Source organism: Liolophura sinensis, chromosome 6, assembly GCF_032854445.1.
Source record: "Liolophura sinensis isolate JHLJ2023 chromosome 6, CUHK_Ljap_v2, whole genome shotgun sequence".
Classification (NCBI taxonomy): Eukaryota; Metazoa; Mollusca; class Polyplacophora; order Chitonida; family Chitonidae; genus Liolophura; species Liolophura sinensis.
The window spans coordinates 56,442,922-56,455,741 of record NC_088300.1 but is presented as its reverse complement, the minus strand read 5'-3'; the positions used below and the strand labels follow the sequence as shown (position 1 = coordinate 56,455,741).

The window sequence follows — 12,820 nt, the reverse complement described above, 5'->3', positions numbered from 1 at the left end:
AGCTAGCTTTTTAGATTGATGCATGTTGATACAAACTTCACATTGTAAGGAACTCGACACACATTTAACTTATTTCATTGCTTTCTGTAATCCATCTGAAATCGCTGATGTAGCCCATATAGGCCTACGGCTCTAGAGAGACCGGTTGTTCCTACACGACCCCAATCAGAGATGGATGCCTGTTAACATTGCACCCCTCAGACTCGCCCGGCAGTCCAGTGGGGCGGAGTGATTAAGCGACATATTGTCTTCTGATCCGGACCGTATTTTACCGTTACACGCCCAATAGGCTAATTCGTGTTCACGGTCGATTTAATTGGAATGAGGGGACTATGTGTCAGGCGCGCGGAGCGATTTGTCAAAGTTATAGGGTGTAATGGAGCTCCTCGGTCCCATCTCGTGTGAATAAACTGTGTTCCTGAGGTTCATACGCTGATAACTCCGCGGACGTTAGCACAGTGATTGATTCCGTCAGCTCAGATCTGGGCTCCGATGTTTTATTGAGCATGGACAACTTCCACCATGCATGCAGACGAGTTAAAAACTGCCTACCCACCCCTCACTCCTCCTTCCCTCTTTCTACTCCCAGCAAATTAACACTTCTTTAATATTTTATTGTCGGCTATTATTTTGGCATCGTCTTACAGATGTAATTATTGAAGAGTAAACAGAGTCTAGGGCCATATACCACTCTAACCCTCGTACCGATCAGTTTAATCGAGGGCCATTTTAATTCTTCATAAGACGTGGAATAATCGCGTAATGTCCTCTGCCAATTAGATAACAAAATCATCACATCATCAATGTTTTCCTATATCAATAAAAGCGCAACAATGGCCGGCATTGTCCGCCGTGTTTCCTGGTCCGTCTCCCTGTCTCATTAGAAAAGAAGCACGCGACGTGGGGCACGGAGACATCTGAACAACCAGCTCATATTATTTAAGTTTTCTTTGTGAGCTCTTGATCCCTCTAAACGATATGACAATTGATACCAATTAAATCGCCGTGTAGAATAAAACCACGGCGTCCAGGCGGCAAAAGAGATGGCTATCGCTACGAGGCTAAAATCAATAGAAATCCGCATTAGAAAGTCCATGATTCAATTACCGTGGAAAATTAAAACTATTTGTCATCATAGAGTTCTGCTGATGGACCACAGCGCCTCTATTTCCGTTTGAATGGAGTTCCCCTGTAAAGTTTATATGCTCGAGAAGTGATGCTCCGATAAATAAATGTCTTCGTTGTTCGGCACTTCTCACCTCTCTCCATACAAGAATAGAGCTGAAACTCATTTACATGATGTTCTCTTAACCATGGCAACGCGGTTTGATTCGCTTGGCTTTGATGGTTCTTCTCTAAGATTCCCGTCAGAGCTGACTGGGGGATGACAAAGCAGGGGTTGTCAGGGTGTAGAGCAGAGACCCTTACCCCCTCCGTCTGCAAGAGGCTGTGATGCTGGCATCCCAACAAGCGCGCCCATCCGTCCGTCCCATATGTCTCGGATTATCTCATTATCAGCTGAGGCAATTATCGACACTTTTCTCTATGCTCTTATGAATATCAAGATCAAGCATGCATGTCGTTAACCCTTATCCACTGAGACACCCTATTGATGCCATACTAAGATATAAAAATAATATCAATACTGAAATATCCTATAAATATTTTTTGATTAGAAAAAAAATGTATATTTAATAAATCAAATAGAATGAATAAACCACAGTCTTATTAATTTAGAATCACCTACGGCGTCGACAAAATGCCTTGAATTAAATGGAACTATAAAACCCGGCGCGGTAATATAGGGAGTAGCCCTGTTCACCTGTGTAGAGATGACCAAAAACTACATCTGCATGAAGTTACCATTCCTCGCATCATGAATTTTGTCACATTGTGAACTGAGTTATAAATGCGTGTATGGGCTAGGTGAATATAGTGCCCATGGGTTATCCAAAAGTTGTGAACGGTAATAGAGACGAAAATGCTCTCACAGCTTAACGTTTTTAGATGACATAAGTTGATCCAGTTCGAGAGGAAGATGTTTCTTACACTTTCTTCCCTTTATTTTTCTCTGTTTCATTTTGTTAATTTGCATATTTTTCCCTGTGCATGGCCGCTTTAAAATCACATTTAACACAATTCATAAATTTGTTAACATCATGTTACATTTCAAAATTAGACGTTTTAGAATCCTAGCAAATGACAGAATTTACATTTGCCATCTATATCAGACTAATATGATGTGTAGTGTTCGACCAACGTTTAAATTCCTCTCGAACATAAGCTTCATCAAGAGCTAATACCAAAGAAACCAGTTCAATCATTTATGAACAGAGACGAAATCCCAGTATTCCGTGATTCTCTGACACCGTTCTCATTGATGGTCATATAATTACATCTCCACTATTCAGGAATGCCCATTGCACTGCACCTCAATTAATTTTAAGACTTGATGCAATTGTGACAGCACACAGAGAATGGTCATAATCCTTACAGAAGCAGCAGACTGCCGGATGTCAGGAGAGACGGACAATGTGCTGGCTTATCACTTAGAGAGTAACTATGTTATAACGTTACTGTAAAGGAGATTATCTCACAGGCATTGTTGTTCACAGATGTCATCTGTGGCTTAATGTTTGGGTGAAATGTAGTAGACCCAGGTACTTGACACCTATTGGGTGCACTGTAGTTAGGCCCCTATGGAGTGCGTGTATAATAGGTTGAAGAAAAAAAAACACCTTGATGTCCAGTTATCCAGTGCTTGATTACAGAGTTATTCAGCTTGGCGAAATTTTACTAATAAAGAAAAAGAAAGCAGTTCTTAAAACATATCTTAACTTATATCTATTATAATGATATCAGTTATATTTTTATGAAAAGTTATTTGTATGCCAAATATAATTGTTACGTTCCTTACAGCGATACCGGTGGGTAAGCGTCAAGGCCAAACTAAATGTCAAATTAGAAAACACTATGAAAGTAACGCACTGAACTAATTTGCGATGATCGGAAATATTAAGTTGAAGAAAACATGTTTACCAGCAGATGCTAACACACACAACGACGAATAGCATTATTCAACTGCCGAAGTATGTAGACAATGGAAAATTCAACACACGCAACCTGCATGTACAAATTCTAACAGTATTTACAAAGATGGATACATTTTCAAACTTGTTCTAACTGGGATCACAAATATATCAAATTTCAAAAGAATCCATCCTTCAGAAGAAAACCTTTAAAAGATTTGATGATAATCCAAGATGGCCGACATGTCACGTGACCAAAGGCAACCAAAAACGGCCAAAATTTGCCTCGTAACTTTGTTCCTACAAATACCAAATTCCAATAGCAAATCTAAAGCTTTCAAAAAAAAAAACGGAAGAAAAATAATAGAAATACGAACGATTTCAATACGTATCCCGGCATAGAGTGCTTGGCCACTTAACAAGATCTTTTCTCAAGCATGCAGAATCTCAGCCACAAGTGTAACGTTCTATCACCGCAGATGTAGTATGTGTTAGAATGTTTTGGCAGTTTAAGAAATCTGACCAAAAATGGTATGTTCGATAACGTGAACAACATCGAAAAAACTAAGCACAAATACAAAAATACCAACATAAAAACCCAGTAAATAATCATTATTACAAACATCAAGCAAAAGAAAAAATAATATCTTTTTTCCTGAAGTGTGCTATTATTAACACTGTTCGAATGGTATCTAAAGATGCATCCTGAAATTGCCGTTTATTTATGTTAAAATAAAAAAAACTAATCTAAAAAATGCCTTCAGATCTCTCTGGTTAAAATGTATCTTTATTATTTTATTTCCATAATATGCATTTCTCATAGCAATTACGGCTTGGTTAAAGCACACCAGCTGTTTTTGCAAACGCTCCGATCCGAAAATTATAATTCAAGTGTATACACCTCTATATTGGTAAGTCAAACTTTCAGGGATATTATGATCTATCCCAAAACTCAGTAGATGCGATCTATAACCTTTATAATTTATCTAAACATTTCTACATGAAAAATTATATATAAAAAGCTGTTCATATGTGATCTATGTGTTCATATAGTCCTACAGTCTCAGAAAGTAAGAAAAAGTTATTTTATGGGACAAATATTTTTGGTATAATAAGTTTGTTATATTGGAAAGGGGGGGGGGGTCTTGTACTCGTACCAGCGTGGCTATAGTGGCCATATTAACAGTGTTACGATTATTTTGGGATTTTATTTTTGAAATAAGATTGTCGATATGACAACGATTATGGACTATGCAGAAAGTCACGTGCTCTGCAAGCCACATACCGTCTTTATATTTGACAGTATGTGCAGTACTGTCTTTATATTTGACAGTATGTGCAGTACTGTCTTTATATTTGACAGTATATGCAACAACGTCTTTATATTTGACAGTATATGCAACACCGTCTTTATATTTGACAGTATATGCAACACCGTCTTTATATTTGACAGTATATGCAATACCGACAGTATATGCAATAGCGTGTTCGTATTTAACAGCATATGCAATACCGTCTTTACATTTGACAGTATATGCAACACCGTCTTTATATTTCAAAGTATATGCAATACCGTCTTTATATTTGACAGTATATGCAATACCGCCAGTATATGCAATACCGTCTTTAAACTTGACAGTACACGCAATACCGACAGTATATGCAATACCGTCTTTGTACTTGACAGCATCTGCAATACCATCTTTATACTTGACAGTATATGCAACACCGTCTTCATATTTGACAGTATATGCAATACCGACAGTATGTACAATAGCGTCTTTATATTTGGCAGTGTATGCAATAGCGTCAGTATATTTGACACTATATGCAATACAGTCTTTATATTTGACAGTATATACAACACAGTGTTTAATGTCGTACAAACTATATAACACTTGGAAAATATAGCATTACACTATAGCACTAGCCGCAACACATTCATTCAAAATTAGGTATGCGTCATAATCAGTTTATTACGAATTTTATTTCAGGTAATATAGTCTGTTTTTTGTCATCGCCAGTGAAGTACCTGTATGTATATCTGCACTCAATAATGGAGCCGGTCAAGCCGGATGTATTAGAGATGTAGTCACTGCTGCAGTTCAGTTAGACACGAGGGTGTCACTCAGCCTCTCTAACACCACCTCAATAAAGCCTGAACCCCTCACATTGTCCTTGCACAATTAAAAGAAAACACAATTTCCACAACCCATGGGCTTAGATTTTGACACATTTTCTGTGGGGATTTTTAGATCGATGTGTTTGATTTACGGACGCTTACAGACCCTTACAGATTGAAAAAGACTCTTGAAAGTTATACGGTCAAATAACTTTGAACTAAGCCCAGCGAAAGATTTGAGTGACATGGCGTGACACTTACCAGAGACGGATTTGATTTCTTGGACCTGTCGTTCTCCTGAAGGTGATAGACCGTGGTAAATGCACAGCCGTAGACAGATTCCAATACTGTGAGAGACATGCCACTGTTTTAAGTGATCAGTATTGGATTAAGAGGAAGTCAGTCCGACATATGGGATGTTGAGAAATTTTAAAACGTAGACTATAACCCAATCCATTGTGCCAGACACGATAAAACGGTCTAAGTTTACCAATGACTTACTTTACTGCAATTATGTGCTGAAGGATTAAGCCTGGGTTACAAAGGTTAATCCCACACATTACAGGTATGCACGGCTTCTTTGTGGGTTCATCAGGATTCCTCTATCTAAAAGAGCATTGCTTTAATTGCTAATTACTAATACTCATCTCCCATTGAGTAAATATCCAAAAATATTAAATGGGCCATTTAAACCGGTACAGCATGTTACAGGACAGGTGGTGCCGAACACTTTATCAGGCGCCATGTTGTCTGAAAGGCCTGCTCGTGCGGGGGATCAGGTTAGCGCCCAGTGGGGAATCAGGTGAAACAATTACAGGTGTGATTGTTGTAACTTTTATCTGACTTGTCTGAGTGGCATTTAATTGCGGGGATGGTAGACAATGCAAGGTTCTGATGGATTCTATAATCTATTATTTGAAATAAAATTCTTTGTCATATCTATTTCCTTACTGCCAAATATTCTCAATCCGATTGAACTTTGTCGGTACCATTTTATCATGATGTGAGAATGAGTGAAGGCAGCAAACTAAATCCACTTTCCTACCTGAGATGTGCGCCTTTGACATAGTTCACCGTTACTTCCAATAAGAACGCTTAGATGATGTTAACAGAACCATATAATATTGATTTACCAAAGAATACATCCAATCAATTATCCAGAGGATTTCTCTATATGTTTGTACAGAAAAATTAAGCTGGGTGCCAGAGAGTGTGATCCTTAAATTGATATGGTGTTTTGTGTTTATAAGCATATTTTGTGCCTGTCGATAATACTTTTAATTGTGAAATATATAGGCCCACCCCTATATATAAATAATGAACTTAAATTAGCCAACTAGATCGCTTAATGCATGGGAGGGGTTTAAAGTAATTTGCTACAAGTGAGACTGCATCCCGTCCGATTACTTTGATATTGCTTTGACTGTATCTCCATTATCTACTCCATTACTGTTGTCAGTATCACTTGACTCTAACTAGACTTCTGTTCATTACTTGTCCCCTGCTGGATAGAAGACAGATGGAAGTGTCGAGGGTAAGTGGCGGAAGCGAGCGCCACATTGCGATGCTAAGCTGTTAAGAGAGCCCTTGACGATAATGGCAGAGAAAAGGCAGTCGGACTCTGGCTCCAGTGTCACCCTACCGTCGGGGATAGGATTATCGGGACACTCCTACCCCCTACCGTCCGGCTGATAGTCCGGAACTGTGTGGCTTAAGCCAGCCTGATCATTAAGCGGTTAAGACAAAAGTCATTCAGCGGAATAATATAACGGGAGATTCTGCTACCAGCTGAAGACACCCCATAGGCCTTCCTCTTTTACGGAAGACAGTTTGATTGTCTGACACAATGAGGTACTTTAAATGGTCAGTTCCTCCGCATGTCCTCATAAATTGGTACATTAAAGACTCGTAGAAATCCCATTTAAAGTTCTGGATAAAATGTATTTTTATAATTAGCTACGGCAATCGCGATGGCTTTTAACGAATTGACAAATAATACAGGGAGCTGACTGACAAGGAACTATTGTGAACCATTATTTAAAATCCATGTTTAACCAAATTGATGAAAAGTAGAGAGTCAATGGACACTGTTCGCATTGAAATTCACGCTCTTATATCATGCCAATTGAACCAGTATATAGATATCCAGCTGGACATTCATTTTTTGATTTTTAAGTTAGCATATAGCATAAGTATAACTACGCCAAACTCCCAAATCCTTGGCTTCGTAACGGGTAGGCCTATATGAATTAGGCTTTAATTTCCAAACAGAAGTATGATGAAAAAAACTTTAAATACGAAGTATTATCCTCAAAATAGCAGACCGAGGATCGGAGAATTTCAGCCCACGTGCATGTATAGTAATGTACTACTTCAAATTATCCATTTGATACACTAATTATTTATGATGATTTTCGTCAAATATAATCTCAAGCACGTTTACATGACAAAACTAGAAAAAAAAAACGTGTTCATTGTACTCAACAGATCTATATATACACATACGAAGAAAACCCCATCACACCAACACGTTATTACCGTGAAAAGCACTGGTATGGTCATATAACTCCCAACAGATATACATTTTGGTCTACTTAAAATGTCTTTTATTGCAATACTCAACCAAATATAACTTACAATATATACACGTAGTGTAAATCTTTTTAAATAATATGATAATATATACAAAGATGCTCTGATATAAAACGGAAAGCAAATTCAGCCCTGTCGCGAATGTCCCGGATGATTGTCTATTTAACCAGGAAAATAAGAGAAAATCTCAAGCTTTTTGTAGAACTATGCACGCTGATTAATAAAGTCTTTTAGTATATAATGTTTATGAATTTCCTCACAGACATATGTGATGTGGTTGCGAACGTTGTATGTTGTGGTAGTTTTTAGTCCTTCTGTACATCAGGAGATTCCCGATCATTGTCTCTATTTGCACTAACGTCTTCGATACTTTCTGCATCGCTTTCTGACTGGACACTGTGGTAGATGTCAGACGCCGCCAACTGTGCTTGCTGTTTCTCCAACGTCTGCTTTCGCCATTTTATACGGCGATTCTGAAACCAGACTTTAACTTGGGCTTCGGTAAGGTTAAGCTCCGTGGCCAAATAGTACCTACAAAAGGAAGAAGTTTAAGATAAGAACTATGCATAGAATGACTGAGTGATGAATTTAAACTATAAGAATAAGAAAAAAAAATAGCAAAGTGCAGAATACAAAAGTAAGTATACATGAACATTGGAACAATAGTCTTATAAGGCTTATATAAAAATATTTTGATTAATAACAATTTGCCTTTGAAGAGCAGGAAAAATCTTCCCCGTCTTTTGTCAAAATCGAAAAAAAAAACATTCGTGTCATGTAACAAAATTTTAATATATTTACTAAAAAGTTGTAAGAAATGACTGTGAAAGAGTGCTACAACTTTGCCTACCTCTCGGTGCCGACCATGTACTGTTGTCTCTCAACTCGGTCTCCAGGCGTTCTAGTTGCTCTGGGGTGAAGATTGTCCGGATTCTCTTAGCTCTAACCCCTCTCCATTCACCACAGCCAGACTTCTTCTCGCTTGGATCTGTCGGGAGAAAGTACACACATAGATATATATATAAATATATATTTATATAATGACCGATAATATTTGTATGAGACCATAGACGTATTCAAGAGTAACTTCACTGGCGTATAGAATGCTGCTGTGCTTTGAGATGTTTCCAGAGCGTTAATGACTCTCATGTATTCTCTGACAACGGTCAGAGATGTGGGGAAATCCGGCCCGTGTCCCACCTGTTCCTCAGTGCCCCATCGCTACCAGAGCTCCCCGTTCTTAAGACAGCCCACACAGGCGCAGACTCAAGACCACTCAATGCCCTTATCAGTATGAGCTCCGTACAGAACTACAGATATGGTAAATGGTGAGAATTATGAACACGACCCTCGTCTAAAACCAGACAATCAAAATCAATTAGACGGATTTGAATAAATTCGAAGCTGAAACAAATATGGAGAGCAGAGAGGGACGTATCCAAGTTTCTTTAGATTGTATCCGATAAGCTGAATAAATAGCCTGTGTTTAAACATCATGTTCCCGTTTAACGCGCTTGGTATTCCCATTAAACATGAAACAATAGTACGGAATGGTTGAGAGATAGGCCAGCTTAGTGGGTGTATCGATGGGACGTGCCTGTTTGTCGCTGGCAGCAATCAGACAGGCAAAGGCTTAACCAGCCCTGCTCTGAGGGGCAGTTAATATTTAATACGGTCTTAAACACTAACCACTACCACAACCTACAGCATATCTGTGGTTATTAACAAACAGTCTAATCACAGAATATTTACTTAACTACAACTAAAGATTCAGTTGTCATAGAGAGACCAGCTTGTCATATAATTTTAGTAATTAAAACAAACTATGGGTTACTTCGTCGGTGATTAATTTTTGAAGCAATATATCGCGCAAACATGCAACAAAAATTATTAATAAAATAAACACAGGCTACTGACCGAAAAAACCCACATATAAATGAAATTATATAACTTATTTCTAATTTTAAAAAAGCAAAATATACTAAACGTTATAGTATCGCGTTAAATACATGTGAACGAAAAAATTGGAAACTTTACCTACTTTGAATTAATTCTACAACAGTTTTCATGTATTAATCTTGACTGATTATACTATGCATGTAATGAGACGTTTTAGTAAAACGGCATTCACCACTAAATTATTTTTCGGATTTTTCAGGATAAAAATTGCAAAAAAAAATTTGGTGAAATAATCAAACATTATCCGACATCCAGAAGGCGTTATCATACCTGATGTGGCGAGATCTCCGCCGGGACGGGGTGAATCCGATATCTCAGGTCTTGGAGGACTTCGACAGTAAGGCATGGAGAAGTGCTTCAAGCGCTCATGGCGTTTGTGGGAAGTACTAACTTTTCTGGACACCGGAGAACTTTCTGGTGAAATACTGTTGGATCTGTTGCGCTTAGTGTTCAATATAGCGTCTATAGTAAAACTGGAGCCAGTATTTCCTGGAGGGAAATTTGTTTTAGATGATCTTGATCCGTTATCGTCAAACATCTGAGGGGAAGTTTGGAATGGTAAACCTGCTAGACTGTACTGAAAAGCTCCCGTCTGAGCGTGCACAGCTAGCTGTTGGTGAAACGGGAACATCAGGGGATGGTAATCAAGATGCCTCAGACTAACAGGAGACTGAAACACAGGGTATGGAACCATCGTTGTGGACTGGGGAGAAAGAACCGCTGGATGCATGGTTCCAATAAATTTCCGATAGGTTTTTCTCAAACTGTGGTCTGAGTGTTTAAAAATCCGACCACATTAACCTATACTTTCACAGTGAGTGTTTTCCTCTTTGCTCTGACTGGACTAACTGTGCCTAGAGAAGTAATACTTATAAAATCGTAATGAGCCCTCCAATCTTCTTAATGAGACTAACGGTACGATGTGGTTCCCTTCTTTAATTATAGTACAAACAATGTCAAACAGGATAACATTAACTCTGGTTGTGTTGGCACCCCGCCTACTTTATTTCGGCAGCCAATCAGAACGCGTATAATGCTGAGTGGCGGTATCTCGCAGTCATGTGATTTCTTCTTATTATTATCCCCAACGCCACTTAATGGAAGCTTTTGACGCATTCCAGGAACAACAAAAGAAAATAGACACGTAATTTTCTGTCAAACCGGAAGGCGGATCGAACAACCGTTGTAAATCCTGAACAAAAACGACTGCTAATCCTTTTAGAATATCATAGGTCCAGAAGAGAATCACAGATCCATGAGCTCTGTCACAACATCCACTATGTATGACCTTTTGGAATATCGACATCCCTCTTGAAAAGCACACCAGACATGCTCGACACAGTCCACTGCCATTTAGACTCTGTCGATGTGGTTGTTTAAAGATCATATAGAGATTATTTAGTCTTAGAAGGGTCTATATCTTTTGAGAGATTATTAAGGCTACATTTTGTGCAGGCACGAACGCGTAAATGAATGACAGCTTCAATTAAGGTGCACCAGTGTGTATTATTTTATGTTTACCGTTTGTTTTCAATTACACACGCAACGAAATGTATGGTCTAACCTAAAGAAAGTTTTCCATGCGCCATTTTTAACAATAAAGTAGTGTAAAAATATTCCATCATGAAAGTGTAAATATTATTTTCTGTTTCATTTTCATGCTTTTTTTCTCACACATGTTACCATATACACTGGAAAACCGAAACGATGTTTTTAATTTTTGATAGAAAGGAGGTTATTCCATAACATCTCATCACAAAACATTAAACAGTTTGACAGATTGCTTATAACCCATTTATACTTGACTGAACATGATATACTTATACATGATGGGCCCAACAGTTTAGGAACAAAACGCACTGCCATAATGCAAAAATTACATGGAATAGATCCAAGCCCTATAGATGAAACTAGTTTGTCTGATTGTAGTTTCTTTGTTTATAGAGATTTTGTCATTTTTAACATCGTTTGCCTCGGGTTACTACAATCCTTGTAGAATGGCAGTTACAAGTCACCAAAGTTGCATGTGATAGCGAACGGTACCATAACCAAGTCTAGACATAAGGCATTAGAAAGGTGAAGTTTGTTGTGAGTATTTCGTCGTAATTCGTTTTCAAAAAAATATGCGAAAAGAAAAGCAATCCAAAATTGGATAAGTACATTCTGCACTGATTCCTATATCAAAATTCAACAAAGTCTACAATGTACGTGGAATTGTCGAAACAGAACTGAACAGGATAAATTTTGTTAATATGTGTATGTTTTCAAGTCCGTGCTTTAGGGTTTTGTAATTTATTTATTTTTTAAATAACTTTTAATTATATGAATGCAACAGACAGTCATTTTCAGCTACATTTCAACAAATGCGCCAGCCAAGAATATATAATGTAGAGTTATCAGGTAACCGTGCACGTGGTAAACAACTGTCATCAGAAGTGATATGCACTAGTGACTGTCAGAACTAGATTAAGGATGGTATGTAGAAATTGCCTCCTAGCAATAAACGAGGCAGAAAGCTATTACAAATGCCATTTTAATTTTCCATTGCCGTTCGTTTTGTTGTCGGTGGGTTATTGTGAAGTTTTGGGGAGGCGTCATCGGTACCCCCACGGTTTGTTTGCGTGACCCTGCCGAGAGAGTGAATACAGCTGATAGGATTGAGAAGGGAAAGGGTCCACTCAAACCCCGATCACTGCTCCTTTAATAGCCCCTAGATATAATCCGGTCCAATAATACTCCCACTGAACAGAATGACCGCTCCTGGACGTTCCAATGTCCATTGTTAGCGCAGTAATCTCATTACATCTGCCATTCTCTTTTTTAAGTGGCGCTCCCCAATTATTGACAACACTACTCTGTGCAAGAAAACAGCAGCCATCCAGACGGTTACACCGTGACCATGTTTTTCTTTCCAGGCATTTATTAGTGAATTGACCACACAGCAAGTAGATTAGCTGGCCACCATTGACCAAATGGACAGGCCTGAGGAACCGGACATTGACAGGTGCTTCTCCCCTGCTGTCGGCCAGGTCGATCAGCCACGCCCTTCTTTACCTGTTAATAGAACCAGTCGCTTCTGTGTAAAATGGATTTTTCCGCCTATGTAACAATGGATAGG

At 38.4% G+C, this 12,820-nt stretch overlaps 1 protein-coding gene across 1 annotated transcript; it reads right to left on the bottom strand.

Moving 5' to 3' along the window:
* Positions 1–8,048: 8,048 nt before the first annotated feature.
* LOC135467372 (homeobox protein not2-like) lies at positions 8,049–10,432 on the bottom strand. Its single transcript, XM_064745145.1, has 3 exons — positions 9,973–10,432; positions 8,608–8,731; positions 8,049–8,274 (listed from the first exon to the last, which is right to left on the bottom strand). Exons 1-3 carry the CDS (start codon positions 10,430–10,432, stop codon positions 8,049–8,051), a joined length of 810 nt encoding a protein of 269 aa, XP_064601215.1.
* Positions 10,433–12,820: the final 2,388 nt, after the last annotated feature.